This window comes from Cupressus sempervirens, chromosome 6, assembly GCF_028749045.1.
Source record: "Cupressus sempervirens isolate cs-2001-9-10 chromosome 6, ASM2874904v1, whole genome shotgun sequence".
Classification (NCBI taxonomy): domain Eukaryota; kingdom Viridiplantae; phylum Streptophyta; class Pinopsida; order Cupressales; family Cupressaceae; genus Cupressus; species Cupressus sempervirens.
The window spans coordinates 380,430,488-380,447,174 of record NC_143123.1 but is presented as its reverse complement, the minus strand read 5'-3'; the positions used below and the strand labels follow the sequence as shown (position 1 = coordinate 380,447,174).

Here is a 16,687-nt window from a genome sequence, read left to right as displayed (position 1 = left end):
CTTGGGAAGGACTCTTAGGCACAAAGTGGGAGAAGGAATATAACCTCTTGTCATCATTGACTTTCCCCACTGCTACCAATGAATCATCTTTGAGACTTCGCACTATCACTGAATCGGGAAGGAACTCAACCTTATGACCATCTCCAAGGTGAGTGATTTGGTAAACTGATAGGAGATTAGAGCTTAGATTTGGAACGTAGAGAACATCTTTGAATTCCCCATCTTCCATTTCAACATGTCCTTTCCCTTCAACTTCCATTTTAGTATCATCTCCCACGAAGATGTGTGGTACCTTTGACTGCTTCAATGAAGAAAAGTCTTCCTTTGAAGAACCCATGTGGTAAGAGGCACCTAAGTCAAGTATCCATTCCGAGGAAGAATTTGAATTTGCCATAAGTGCTTGGCCTTTACCTTTTGAAGAGGTTGGAGTAGAATCCTTGGAAGGACCTGGCACTTGAATTCTGTTCTTTTTGAGTAGGTTTTCTAACTCATTGATTCTTTTTGTCTTGCAATGATGCTCGTCATGATTTGACTTTTTGCAGTATGCACAAAAGAGTTTGTCCTTCTTTTCATTACTTCCCTTCTTGTTTGAAGAAGAACCGCCTTGTTGAGAGGAGGATTGTTGTGTCTCAGATTGCGTTTTCTGCTTCCACCGCTTCTTGTTGTTGTTGCTTTTTCCCCCTTGACTAGATTTGGAATCATCACTAGCCACTAAGGCTTTGGTCTTAGATGACTTGAGAAGTCCAAAATCCACCAAGTGAGATTGTTCAACAATCAACATATCTGCAAATCCATCAAAGGAAGGCTTCTGGTAAGCAGATCCCATGGTTAACCTGTGAGTATTAAAACTCGAAACAAAGTTGACGTACTTAGAAGGTAGCTTCTTCAGGATGTGATGAATCAACCTGTCATCCTTTATGAGATTTCCACAATCTTTAAGAAGTGCCCTATACTCATTGACTTTGATGATGTAATCCTGAATTGTGTCATAATTCTTAGGATCCAAGAGAAGTAGATCATCTTCAATCTGAAATCCCTTTTCTTCATCCACTTTACCATACAACTGTTCAAGTTTATCCCAAGCTTCTTTAGATTCTGAACAATTTTTAATGTGGAAGAGAAGATCCCCATGTACACAACTCCTAATTACACCTAAAGCTTGTCGGTCTTGAATTGTCCAATCAATGAGTTCTTTAGCATCAATAGGTTTGGTAATTGAACCATCAACATAAAGACTATATCCTTTTTCCATTAATCTACTCCATGCAATATCTTTCCATGTAGAATAGTTGCGTGAAGTTAAATGAGGACATTTGAAACCCATGATGCAGAAATGAAAAGACCACAAATTAGAGACACAAGAACACAGTACACCCCCCCTTTTCACTCAATCAAAAGACCCCCCCAAAAAAGATGCTTTGGCACTTTATAAGTAGTGCGTTTACAATGGGCCACTTGTCAAAATGAACAAAGTGGACTTTCTGATTTGGCTTTTACAACTGCCTTATGAGGCTGAAATTTGTCACTTAAGCACTGTAGCTTAGTTTTACAACAATTCTGAAAAAGAATGGAAGCTTTACAAAGCCAAAGAAGGCCTAATTCTGAAAGTGAGAAATTTATCCACACAACCCTAGAATTTGACTTCAGATGTGGAAAGTAGACGAAAAATATGCACTTACAAAAAAAATAGAACCTGAAAAGGTGACCAGATGTGCTCGTACGGAGCTTCTAAAGTTGCAAAACGCAGGATTATGCAGGTATAGTCGCCAAAAAATGCAAATTCTGCAAAATCTATGCACCAAAACCAAAAAACAACACCACCACTTGAAAATTCAGGAAATTCTACTTGATTTCAAAAAAAATTGCACCTGAATCGAAGTTCGGATGTCCAAGTTATGAGCTCGCAAAGTCAGGCTGCCAAACTGAAAAGCAATCTGGAGATGGGTTTGGAGGAGAAATTGCCAGTCTAAATTTGACGGTCAAACAGTCGTCAACGCAGTTGTAAAACACCGTGGAAAGACGTCCAGACGGGCGTTAAATTTAACACAGCAAATTGATGACGTCATCAAAAAAGATAGTCCCCTGGTGACGTGTCGGCTGACTGGGTTTGTCCGTACTGTATGAATGAGACACGTGGCAAAATCCGTACGGATGACGTGGCTCGACTCCGGTTCCATAGGTGACGTGGCAGTCCGAATGAGTTGTCACAAATGTGCTGTACATGTGTCAGAACTGGTTGACGTGTCTTAAGAACACGTGGCAGAGCTGGATTGGAGGACGCGCTGCAGGTTGGACGTCTGCATGGGCGGCTTTGTAAATGCCGTGTGTCACGTTGCAGGGATCTGTGGGCAGAAAGTTCTTTAAAAAAAGTCCATTGCTGGATTTCAGTTGAACAGTTCGCCGGAATATGCGCTCTCGCCACCGGGAACTGCAAACACCCTCTCCGGAATCTCCTCTGCGTGCTGGAGGTATGGATCATGCCGGAATTCGCAATGCAGCGGGTGCGGGGAGATTAAATGCTGTCGTAGCCGCCGAAAAGTGGTCAATGCCACAGCGGGAGCTGGAGTTTATAGAAGTGCCGGAAAACTGCGAACAGAAATGGGCGGGAAATGGAATGCCGAGCCGGAGTTTAACACATTAATCCCACATTGATGGGAATTGCTGTCTGCAGAGTGTTTAAAGGAACGTTGCCGCAAAGCCAAGGAAAGGAATACCTCCGGTGGACTGAGCGTTGGATGGTGGGTTCCGCCGCCGGTAGAGGGTTTAAGTGGTCGGAATCCGATCTACCCTTCTGCGGGTTTGTTGGAGGAAATTTGTGGTGAAAGCTGTCGGGTTATGCTGTACGACCTTCAAATAATATAATATGCCCTGTGACAGTAATGAAATATATTCCAAATTGCAGATCCGGGGTTTGACCGCTCGGGTTTGTAAAAAATTTTCTTTGCTATGCGCCCGAAGGGCAAAAAAAATTTGAAAAATATGATGGGAATTACAGAGAAATAAATGACAGTTCTAAAAAATGAATTAATGAGATCTGCAAATGACCATACCCATACTGCAAATCGGGGCCTCCGGGTTTCGATCTGTAAAATTTTTTTGCCTCACTGTCGACTTTGGCTAAGGTAGCCGAGTTTATAGTCGATTTTCACCGGTTCAGCGTTCCAGACGCAATGGCGAGGTCAGATCTGGTGCTGGACGCTCTCAATTTCTGCAGCACTCCGGATTTGGGCTGAGGTGATGAAGCAAGCAAGAGGTCTCGAATGGCTTGTGATGAGAAAATTTCCAAGTTGCTCTAATACCATGTAAGAATTTGCCTAAGGGCAAAATTCACCCAGGAACTAAGAACTCAAACACAAGCACACAGTAGACCAAAGAGAGAGAGACTATGATCAGAATAACAATGTATTCAATAACTGGTTCATCATAGTACACTAGGAGTGCCTGTATATAAAGGCCTCAGGAGAACTTCTAGAATGCATAGAAGTTAGCATCATGATGTGTCATACAACCAAGTACATGTCCACCAGATATGGGTTATCCTCCATTAAGCACGGAAGTAAGTGCGGTGATGAGAGGATAAGCTTGCAAGGGTGTGACACGCAAAACAATGTTGTAGACACCATGTGCTTAAATAGAGTTGCGTACTCCTGTGTTGTTTACATGACAACTCAAAAGGTGTGCAAACTCCTAAGTGTCTCACAAATAAAAATAATAAAATAATGCAAAATAATAAATAATGCATTAACCTAAGTAAACTTAAGTAAGTGTAATAAGTGAATACTTATTTACACCAACAATTATGTAGTGGTGATTATACTCTATATGTGTTTTCCTTCCTAAGGCTGCCCAAAATGGCGGATGCTCATATTATTTATGTTTGAATCTTCATTGAAACTTATGAAATCTTATATCAAGTCCTGAATTTGAGGACATTACAATTTTATCAATTCATTGTTCAAGAATTCTGTCTCATGCAACTATCTGATTCTATTGCCATAGCTGATCTATGGAGTATAGAGTATGTGGGATGAAGCTTGAAATCCTTGGGTTACTTGACTTTTGCTTCCAAGGTAGTCTTGTTCTTGCCATCCTTGAGGATTCTTTCCTTGATATTTTCAGTCACAACATTCAGAAGACTCACATACTCATGGTGTGTTCTCTCCCCATAATCAATTCCAATTAACGGAAAGTCTGCAAGTTTGACCTTGTGTTTTTCTTCCCCTTGGGAGGAATTGTTTCATAAAACCAAGTTGTCATTTACATCCTTTTTCAACTCTAAATTACTTTCTTGGCCTTGGCTATGGTTATAATAGAATGGAAAGCTATTGCATCAAAATCAGCACCTTCCTCTTTCTAGTGACTTCAAATTTGATGCATTTGATGCTTTTTTGTCATGTCCCCTCCATCCAAAAAGTAAATGTTTTTAGTTTAAGAAAGTGTTTTATAAAGGCTAAAATAATAATATAGTAATATTATAATAATAATATTTTAAATTATTTAAATAATAATAACATTTCATTTCATTTAAAATTGAGTGGTTTGTGATGACTTGCCTCACAGTTCTCAAGAAATAAACTGGTATATAGTAAAAAGAATGGAACTACTACCTCGGTGAAGACAAGTAAACTAATTGAAGGTAATAACATAAAGTTTCAATGAAATATGGAATATTTTACCTTGTTTTCTCTTTTCTTGTTAGACAGAGCTAGAAGAAAAGTTGCACCCACAAGTCCCTTGATTTTCTCGTTTAATGAATGGATTGTGGAATGGTTATGGAACCAACAACATGATGTTATGATTGAGATGATTAAATAGAAAATAAAGCAGCATAACAATATAATAAAAGTAGGATACGAAATGGGATGAGGGGCCCTCTCATTTATAGAGTTTCTAAAAGGGAAATCGAAGGTCCACATGGTTAGTTAGTGGATGACTAGGATTGTTCGACAATTAGGTTTTGTGTTGAAGTTGTAGTCATGTCACAAGTGTCTCATGAAGTGTAAATTTAAGGAATGGACGTGTCACATTTGTTGAGAGTTCTCAAGCAAGAGAGATTGGACAAGTGTCAAAAAAGGATAAGTTGGAAAAGGTGGCCAAGAAGACCTTTGTTGGGGACTGGATATAGAAAAATGTGATGGGATAAGATTTTGTGAGATAATTAAAAATGATATCTCAGGAGGCAAAATTTGATTTGTAGAAAGGGAATATTCAACTTTTTGCACCTTTTGAGGGATATGGGAATTCAAAATTACGATTTTTCGAAAACTGAATCATGTCACATGTGGAAAAGATTAGAGATTAATTAGCCTAAATTAATCAGTTAATTAGGTATAATTAATTGGTTCAGTTGGGGGATTTTTGGGATAAGATTGACTTAATTAAATGAATATAAATTATCTAATTAAGATGAGATAAAATGGCAGAATCAATTAAGTATATAAATTATAAATATTTAGTTAATTAATGGCTTGAATACAGTGGTATAAAATTAAGGATAAATTAATTTAATAAAGAGTAGAATTGTATTGAAATAATGGCTGGGACAACGTTTAGATAGACATTTAGTCAATAACTGCATTTTCAAAGAGAAAGGGTAATTCTCAAAATGTAGGATTTCGTTTTAGCTAAACATTTCATTTCAATTGAAAATTGCTGGTTCTGCTTGATGCTGGCTGTTGTGCTGGTATTTGATCACAAGGAAGATGAATTGAATTATAATGAAAATGATTTTGTGTTGCTGATTCAGATTTTCTTTTTTGCCACTACTCTTCGAAGAATTTGATTCATGGTTATTATACACATTTTTGTCAGACATCTTATGAAATTTATTTTATGTGAAACCTTTATCCAGATTCTATATAGTGTTGTTCCCATATGGCTACATAGTGAGGAAATTGGCTTGTTTTCATGACAATTCCCATCTTAATTACAAAATTTGGAATTTGTGCAGGTCATCAATGATCATGGTAGTGTGTTACAGTGCAGTCATTACATGCCTGATCCTATGCCAGAGGGTAGACCACTTCCATGTGTGATTTATTGTCATGGGAACAGGTAAAAAAGAAGCAAGATACAGATTTTTTTTTTTCATTGGAATTGTCATTGTTTCAATAGTTAAAGTTTGATTCTTGCGCTGACAAGCATTAACATTCTATTTTCCTAAGTCTAATGCTTGTTAGACTCTAAAATGGATTCCCAGTTCTGCCTCTTGCATCGATATATATTTTTCTACTATGAAGCATTTTCTCCAGTTCTTTGAGGACATTTTAAGCTTCCTTCCCATCACTTTTAAGATGAGACTATCCTGTAGATGGTAAATCACTAACCAAATAAGTAAACACTAACTAACTAGTAAGATATAATTTCTGACTACCATATAAATCTGTTGAATTTCTAATGCAAACTTGAAATTGAAGACAAAAAAATTTAAAACACAACACAATCTACTGACTTATTTTCAGTATAGAGATCGATCATCTAGTTTTTAAGAGGTCTCATTTTTGTTACACCAATGGAAAATATTTTTATTTGCAAGTTTTTCCAGTATAGGTCTCAACAGGTTACTCATTGTTGGGTATTAAACCAGATAAATATGGGAAGTTATGTAAAATATGAAGAGTTTTGTCTAAAAATGTGAAAAACTGAATTGATTTATTTTTCCTTTGTTGCCATAGATTGATGTTTTGTGCTAGATGAGTTTGTATGTTGGACTCAAGATTACTTGGTGACCTTTTTCCTAAAGCTCACTGATATTTTACAATCACCTTACTTTTTTTTGCCCAAATACTCACTGATTTTTGACAATCACCTTAGTTTTTGGGCAAGTGCTGAGGAGCAGTTTTGACTTGCAAGAAGTTGCAAGTTAGGCAAATTTTTGGAGAGCTTCTAAGCTCTGCCTGCATTGAATGCACATGATTTTAAGTAGTTCCATACAACATATATTGATTCTCTTCAGTAGAAAGCGATGAGGATCTGCCATATTGTGTCCTGGTTTGTTGTAAAGCATTGATTGTTTTTTAATAGTGGCTGTCTTTTCACCTATGTGATTGTCATCTGCATACATGTAACAAATTTATCCAAACCCCACTACAATGTGTTGTTGTTAAACTCATTGCTGACATAAAATAAAATAACAATCTGAATTTAATAGGTTTCCTTAGTTTGTTATACTATATTATTTTTTAAAATTACATTTTTCATCCTTCAAGTCTAGCACTACCTAATATGTCAATAAATCTATATAGACTTTGATATGTTTGATTGACTGTGAACATGACAAATTTGTTTTTCTGTAGTCTGACATGAGAAAGATTGGACCTTTCTTAGGTCATAAGCTTGCTAATTGTAGCATCTTTCCTTCAATGACAAATGATTCAACTAATAATTTATAATTTGCAAAGTATGTATGCTTTCTCTTCTTCATTGCATGGCATACTGCTGTCTAATTTTAACCATCTGTAGCAAGATTAGATGCTAATGTTAAAGGTGTACCTGTGCAGTGGATGCAGAGCAGATGCAAATGAAGCTGCTGTCATTTTGCTTCCTTCATATATTACTGTTTTCACCCTTGATTTTTCTGGTTCTGGCCTATCAGAGGGAGATTATGTTACTTTGGGGTGGAGGGAGGTAAACAACGCTTTTTCTATTGGACAGCATAATTATCACATTTGATTTTATATATAACTTGTTGAGTAAATAAGGAAGATATTTATGCTTGTTAAAATGTTTGTCATAATTTATGAATATTTCTTGGTACTTGAGTTGACAGGTTAATCAGGAAACAAGCTGCGTGTCTTTTTATTGTGAAGTTGAAATTATAAGTTATAGCCTAATAAAGACTACAAACTGCTTGTCCTTAAAATTGACATTCTTTGAGATGAAATGTCAGTTGCAAGTTCTTGTTTCATAATCATTATTTCATGTTCCCACACTTTCCTTTTATTTATCTCTCCCATAAAGATTTCTCTGTTGGTTATTATGTTAGGATTCCTCTTTCAAGGTTGGTGTCATTTAGGAAAGTGCAAAATTTCTTGAGATGCAATAGAATCAGGCTCATCAAATAGAATTATAGAAGATCATATGAATCCTAAGGAAAATCAGCTGGTGCAGCTGCATGTCTAGGTGATCCTGTAGGAGAAGGAACTGATCGAGGTTTAGGAACTAGAACAGATAGAGCCCTCCCATCAGGTGGACGTAATGGAAGATGGATACCCAAGTCTCGAGCCTTGAGAGACTAATCTTGTGATTCCATAACTGGAGGAAAGAGACGAAGTAGCCCTTGTTCCTCATCATAAGCCACTTCACGACTGAAGATGAGACAATTTGTTTTGACGTCAACCAGTCACTAGGATTTGTGATTATTATTGTAGCCTGTTTCTGGCTCTTGGCATCCAACTTGGTGCATGTAGCATCAGGGACATAGACAGATTTAGTGGAGCCAAAAACTTTTAGGTGACTGATTTTTGGCTTCTGACTTGACCAAGTCTCTTCTTCACAACCATAGTAGGAGACCGATTCAAAAGATAGAGTGCAGTGTTAATTGATTCAGTTCAAAAATTCTTTGGAACATTTTGTGTGCAAGCATAGATCGAGCCATTTCGGTATTTGTGTGGTTTCTCCCCTTTACAAACCGTTTTTCTAAGCAGTGTAAGGTGTAGTGAGTTGGTGTTGTATGCAATGTCTATTCACAAAAATGTGAGAAGATAGAGGAGCGAAATTTCCTCCCATAATCAGCCCGAAGAGTAAACGTATGCCCGAAGAGTAAACATATGCTCGAAGAGTAAACGTATGCTAACTTTACTCTTTTCTATTAATGCTTTGAACTTTTGAATGAAAACCAACACCTTTGATTTCTAATGAAGAAAATACACCACTTTTTTCGAATAAAATCATCAGCAAAAAGTAAAATACCTGGACCCATTAACAGGAGTAGCCATAGGTCTACATATATCATCATGAACCCTTTGTAGTACCTTAAAAGCGTCCACCACTCCAATTGCAAAGTTTTCATGCAAAGATCAACAAACTTGAAATCAACACTAGTGGAGGTGATGTTGATGTTTCGATAAAATGCTCATAGGATTTTGACAAACTTTTCATTGTGATAATATCCACGTCCTCCATAGTTTGTCCCATGGCTTCTTATTGATCACGAATTTCCTTGATTGGATTGAGATGCTTTGAAAGAGACTTGTGCTTTTCCACAACTACAGAGAAGAGCATATAATAGGAAGAAGGTTCTGCTCTTATCAAATGTCTCATGCACCGTCTTGAGATGCTTCCATATCTCGACAATTGTTTTGTCATTAGGTATCTAAGGAAGTTGATCATCTATCACCGAGAGCTTGATAAGCATGACAACTTCACTATTTTACTCATCAACTTGGTCTGATCAGAACTTGCTGTAGAAGAATGAGTGATTTTGCCAAGAACAATTCGTTCGATGTCACAATATTTAAAAATAGTGAGCATCCATTGCTTCTAGGTATTGTAGTTTCTGCCATTGAAGTTCTGATTTCCCTCAAGTAGAATATATTCCAGAGCTGCCATCACAAAGACAAAGGTCAAAGGTGATTGAGCGGATGGTGGCACAGGTATTGAGGCGGAAGATGTTCAACGGGTGAAATTGTGGAAACACAACGCGTAATGAACAAAATTGAGGTAAAAAGAATGCACTAATTTCAAGGCAGGACAAAGAATTGTAGACATGGATCTCAATGCACATATTTTTGAGGTCCCTTTTTTATGAAAACCCATAAAACTTTTCAAAAAACCCACAAAGAATCTACAAACAAAATTTGAATCCAAGCAAAAACTTTTGGCAGTATGCCACAAATCCTAGCCAGCTGTGAAGGTTGTAGATTCTAATGAAAATAACAAAAGAATACTTTAGAAATGAAGCCCTAGCTAATCAGAACCCTTGGACAAAGAGATGAAATCAAACTTTGAAACTGGAAAAACTGTCGCTATTAGCAGAAACAACTATAGTGATTGTCAAAATAACTAGAAAATGCAAGAAAGATGCTATTTTTGCATAGTGTAGGCGTTGAAATGGGTGAGCAGAAAAAAATTGATATGGGTGAGCAGAAAAAAATCCCATCTAGGAGCAAAGATGAGTTGACAATGTTAGAATAGCCACGAACAGAGACAATATTACATAGGAAATTAGTAAATTATTAAATGAATTAAAGAATGAACAAACTGTTTGTTTATAGTTTACAAAGAGACAATGTTTCTATTATTAAACAATCGTTAGAATTAGAAGGATTCTAATATTTACAAGATTTACAATATTGACCACTAAAATAAAATCTAAATATACTAAGATATTATTCTAGCAGAACTGTTTAAAAAATTGCTTGGTTTTCTTGATGGCCATTAGCTATTGCAATCCCTTACATTCAGATATTTGTTGGAAATAATTGTGTTCTCATACTTTTCTCACTTAGACCGAGTTCAACATATCATCCCTAAAATGATTGATGGTGTAACAAACTTTGTAAATAAAGATTTTTTAGATGTTTTGCTTCATGTGTGCAAACAATTAGAGTCAAAAGCAAAGTGGTCACACCTTGCTTGACACTCATATTTTAGAACATATTGCATCTGCCAAATGGCACTTTCTATCATTTATAACTTAATTTGGTTTACCTAGAAATAGAGGAGTAAATAAATTTTTCCGAACATGACCAAAAAGGATCAAAGGGACTTGAAAATATAAGTACATATAGCAAAATTAGGGTAGAAAGTGTCTTAGATGCGAAGCAAAAAATATAGGAGCCCAAGTAGTATAATAAAATTGGGCCTGATAGTGAAGGTAAAAGTCTATTCCTTTAAACCAAAAATTGAAGAGCTCTACAATTTTCTTTTCAAATCACAGAACTATTTGGTTTTATAGTACACTGTAATAATTAAAATAATAACCCTTTTAAAATGCATACATAGACATAGAATGTTGGACAACTTTACTATCAATTCCTATACATTCACCAGTACAATTATAAATGCGTTCAATCGAAGATTTATTTTGATTCGATAGTCATACTGAAAAACCATCAACTTCAAGCAAAAATATTTAGCTCAACAGTGGTTCATGAAACAGTTAATGGTGGCACTTGTGGCACGTTAGCACTAGATTCCAATCCCCATAATGCAAGGTGTAGGCTCCAAAACAATTTGCGATGCTATGTCTTTATATGCTCACACAGACAACTAGGCACACAGGAACTCCACACTTTGAACTTGTGATAGCCGTTGTTGTAGCTTGCTAAAGGAATGACACTCATTCATACGTAATTATGTCTCTACAAGTTGAGTCTTAGTCTCAAGCCTAGATGACTTGAGTCTTGATGTGTCCTTCCAAACACACCCACAACACTTTTGAACAATCCTTGACAGTTCCACTTAATACAATCACTCAAATATGCCTCCTACCCACGCACACCAACCAACTTGGTGCAAGAACAGAGTTTGGTGTTTAGTATCTACACAACTTCCAGTATTACTAGTTGATACCTCCAGTTAGCAACGTTAATAGTCGCGGTGAACTCTGCAAATTAAATTTGCACCTTGATAGGTTGGGATTTTGTCCAATCAAACTCCCAAGGCTTGTGTCTTAGGAGGCGTACAGTTTAGTAAATCATTCGCCAGTGGCAGATTTTCCAATATTCAATTCTTGCTTGGCTCCATTCCTATTGTCCCCCTAAGATATCCTCCTTTGAAAGATCCCAAAAGGATCCTTTCACTGAACTTATGTAAAATAATAGATTTTTCTGTGCTTTCCTTGTGGTCTTAGAGAATTAGACAGAAGTTGTAGAAAGATTGTTTCTTCTTTATTGTATTTTCCAGATATAAGTAAAACAATAATTAACAAAAGCAAAAAATAATATAATATTTAGTCAACCAGAATAGCTACAAATTGTTCCAGGCAAGATATGTAATCAGTATGCTAGCAAAGGTGTTTACAAACAAGGAATGATGACACCAGCTGCAAGAATGGACCAACCATGTCATGTCCCCTTTCTAGAGTGGACATCAGAGACGATAGATTTGGCCTATCATTAGAGTCTCGTAGGTTGGTAGTGGTGTTTAAGGACTTAGTCAGGGTACACAGTGTTTTGATCTGGAGTTTCAGACAGTAGGAGAGCAGTTGAGAGCAATTCCTTAATTATAGGAGTTTCCTACATTTTAGGAGGTGGAGATGGGTTACATTCTTGAGTCTCTATGAGATCATTCTATGGTTTCAGTTTCGGGAGATTCGGAGACATTCCTATTTTTTAGCTGTATCCCTATTTTTGAGGGATGAGACTGTCTGTTATTTCAGATTATCCACCATCAATCACAGGAGGTGACGAGATCAGTTTCACCTTGTAGAGGTGTTTTGGGCTATCAGTTCGCTATTTGGGAAATATTTTAATATATTTAAATATTCTCCTAAATTAGCATTTTAATAATTTAAATAAGGCTAAGTTATAGCCATTTTGGAGTAATAAGCGGTTTTCTGGCCTCATCTAGATGAGTATCCCTTGGTGTAATAGCTCGTTAGAAAGGTCTTGAACTTTTCTAAATATTTCTCTTTTGACTCAGAGCATTTCGGTGAACGGATTTCTTTCTATTGGGAAAAAGGTCAATTTCTGGATACTTGACCACTTTAAAAATGAGAAATATATTATTTTATAACCCAACGCCACATGGAGACATTTTTAGGGTTCGAGCTAAGTATGGTGGGTTATAAAGAGGTAAAGAGAAAGTTCTAATTCATTATTGACATATTACATCTTGGATTTGTGATTTGGGCTTTGATTGAGCTTTCAACACTTGGGACGCCAACCCCACTTGCTTTGCCTATTTGGGACGTAGCCTCCAAAACAGTTGTTTGGATTTGTTGCAGTCAGAGGCGTCTTGGAGATTATGCATTGTTTCTTCCTGGGAACGTAGTATTGAATCAGAGTTTCAGCTGGGGTTTGGGCATTCTATCCACATGTGGGCACTTTGTAGCTGTACGGCAACACCTGGCAGCCATATTCTTTCGCATGTGCAGCATTGGAGAGCTGGAATTTGGGCGTATCTTCTTTCTGGGTTCATATTTCTTCTTCATGCCTCTAGGTTGGGTTTATCCTTGGTTGTAATCATCTGGATATTATTGTAAATCTTCATCTAGTTACAAACTAGGTTTTATATTTAAAAATCTGCTTGAAGTGAAATTACTTTGGCTGTATTTGAAATACATTTTCAAAATTGGTTCAGGTTATTGTACTTTTGTTAGTACTCATTGCAAAATCATCAAAAACATAAAACACTCAAAACCTTTTGCAACTTCTGTCTAGCTCTGCAAGAAAATATTATTAAATAGGGAAAACAAATTTAAAAATAATAAAATTACAGCAAATCAGCAGAAGAGATCCATTAGGGATCTTTCAAACCACACACCAAAAGAGTAGAGATGGTTGACGTAAGCCAACCAACAAATCACGTGCCAGCTGAAAGGCAGTTGTATGACTACTATAATCACGCCAAGGCAACAAGAAGATTCTAACATGCCAAACAAGGTCCTCAACGTGCAATGCATAAGCACCTCCAAATGCTGAGCTTAACAATCTTTGTCAACTGCTGAAACAATACTGTAGAATGCTGCTGAAACCATCTATTGGGATTTGCATCCTAATCAAAGTAACAAGACTCGAGCCCGACTCTAACTCGGCAAGGGCAATTTGACTTTTGACCTGGCTCAGACTTGGTCATGACTGGGCAGTGACTCGATGAGTCAGGGTATATTAATATAAATACCTTACAGAAATATAAAATATTTGATGACTTAGCGGGTTAGGGTCATGAGTCATTTTGACCTAGCAGGGGTAACTTGACTCGTCGACTTGGGTGATTCATGTGACTCGTGGAGAGTCTTGTTACTATGGTCTCAATAGCCAGGCTCTAAGGTTTGTGTTCCAGTCCTCTAGAATCACTCCTCAGAGCAAAATAGCAAATATCAAGAATGAAGATGTAAAAGATAATGAAGAATGAGCCAACATCTCCTTTTATCTCCCTCTCAAAGCCAATCGAACCCTAAAGGGAGAATATGCCTTTCCCTTTATTATAAAATGGAATCTTCTCAATTAAAAGGCCTTTATGTATAGGAAAACACCCCTTTCTTGAAATAACATAACTCTAGGTGCCCGGAGGTCTCCAGACAATGAAAATAAGTTATAATAATTCAAGACCTTTCCAACGAGCTATAACACATAGGCCTGCCTGACCAAATGAAGCAAAAATCCCCTTATTACTCCAATTAGCTATATAAATAGCTTTATTTTAATTTATTTAAATGCAAACTTAGGAAATATTTCCTTTTATTCAAGTAGAAATCCAAATTCAACTAGAAAGCCAAACCAACCAAACAATCAGTGAACGGGTCCTGTCACTTGCCTGTGACTGATGCCGAGCAATGTGGGCCAACTGGGAGTGCCATCCCTGAAAACTAGGATGCTCCTAGAAACTAGGGAATATACCCTGTCATCTTGAAATTGAAATTGTATACTGGTCCCGAGGAGCCTCAAATTTGATCACTGCCACAACCTCCTAAATTTTAGGAAAATCCCTAAAATTAAGGAATGCCCTAACTGGCTCTCAAACTAACTGTAGAATCAACTCTGGCACTGAGTATCTAGTACGAGTCTCTATCCATCACTGCTAGCCTACGAGACTCCAATAATAGGCCAACTCTCATGACTCTGCTTGTCAGACTAGAGAGGGGACATGACAGCCTTCTAAGAATGGATAAAAGATGTTACCAACAGTCTCCATATGCACAACGCCGACAAGGGATGTAATAAAAATGTGCTGCAAATTCATCAGTTTAATTGTTGCTGCCAGCTTAGCGCCAAGTAGATAACATAATACTAGCCCATGTTATTAACATAATCCTTGTCACCAGGCATGAATGAGACACGTAATAGAGTTTTCAAGATGCTGATTAATGAGGCCCTTCATAACATAAGGGAGTAATAACATCTATATTTGGTCCCCACATCATCTCTTTCGTTAACACCATTAGTCTATCAAGATGCAATATAGGATAAGTGTATGCTTTTATGGTTACTTCATGGGAGGGAACATTATGAAAGTTTGAATAGCCAAAACATAGGTGTGATTTAAAATGAGTAATCCCCAAACTAGTACAATTACAAATAGTAAAGTGGGGGGAGAACCCCACAAAGTAGTACAAACTAAAGAAGACTACCCAAGAGGAGAACCAAAACCCCTATTTAGTGTTTGTCACCATACGAGTACCAATGCCAAGTTTGACAATGCTTGTTTGGGAATGCCTAAGTTTGAGAGTGTTGGGCTAGACAACCCTATGAGGCAAGTGATTATGCTTAGGTCCTGTCTTAACATTCGAAACCAAAGAATTGCCGGTTATGAAAGAAAATAGTGATGTGAGCTAGCCTTTAAGATTTGGACCAGGAGAGGTGTGTATCATTAACATTGAGGAGATATCAAGCCATGGCCATTTGAGAGAGTCCAGTTATCGAGGAGCTTGACCTAGTAGATCACAAGGATGATCAATCTCTCATTGATATGTACCATATGTACATGATTCAATAGTATCCAAAAGGCTGCCTAAACATTTTGTGGTGGGCTGAAATAAAGAAGTTGGTTGATCTTGGACCACACCAGTAGATCTATTGTTTGTCGTACCCATACAATTTTTTTCTTTTTTTCTTAATGTGCCAAATTTCAAGTTAAATCTTTGTCATTTCCTCAAACACGAGTCATGTTTTGAACCTTTTAATGTTCATCTATGTCATGTTTTTGTCATCCTTCTGTCTAATGTAGGAAGAATAAATAGAACTTTAAAATGCATTCTGTATGGAAAAAAAACAATGATGAAGCTTTTGAGATTTATCAAAACATAAAAGTTGTCATCCAATAGTTGCACCCATTCCTATAGTAAGAAGATGGAATGCGTGGATTGGAAGTCCACACATTAGGTAGATAGTGTAAAGTTCCTGATTGAGCGGGTGAAACTTTGAGTAAGCCTGGGAGGATTTCTTTTGTTGGAATGAGTTGTAGGGTCTCTCAGTTACCATACGATAGTCTGAGAGTATCGTGTACGGTCGGTGAGAGGTGCTTGGAGGTCGTTGTAAGTGGGACAACTGCAAAAGCAATGTACGGACTGCTGGAATGAGTAACCGTATGGTAGGAGCAGTACATAAGCAACCTCTGGATGTCCGTACGGTGGGAGGGAGTGTATAATGGCCGGATGGTGTGTGGGCAGTTGTGCAGTGGGGTGGTGAATAGGCCATACGGTATGGGTTTTAGGGCATGGAGTTTGCAGTGGGTCATGTGGTGTATGTAAAATGAACTACAACCAGATGCCAGAATAATACTTTCACCAAAGACGCCAATTATTGCCAATACAAATGTTTCAATCCAATCTCCAGAGATACATATGTGAATATGCAAACAAGATGGTGCGTGGATTTGCCAGATCCAAGCAAGTAATCGACAAACAGAATAGGGTGAGGGTTGAATCCATTGAAATCGAAAAGCCAAGTAGGGAAGATCTTTCGCTTCTGAAATGGCGAACAATAGAGAATCCCAACGGGAATTTGCAGTACAAAGAATAATAAACCAAATCACATACCAACTACTACCTACATGTCGTGCTTAAATACCCATTCGGGGAAAC

The 16,687-nt window shown here is 37.3% G+C and overlaps 1 protein-coding gene across 2 annotated transcripts in view; it reads left to right on the top strand.

Moving 5' to 3' along the window:
• Positions 1-16,687, top strand: part of LOC149552647 (uncharacterized) — a 228,990-nt gene that overhangs the window by 63,655 nt on the left and 148,648 nt on the right. For both annotated transcript variants that reach the window (XM_089788220.1, XM_089788221.1), the window contains exons 4-5: positions 5,951-6,054; positions 7,500-7,626. In XM_089788220.1, coding sequence (XP_089644346.1) covers positions 5,951-6,054; positions 7,500-7,626 — 231 coding nt within the window. The remainder of the gene's footprint in view (positions 1-5,950; positions 6,055-7,499; positions 7,627-16,687) is intronic.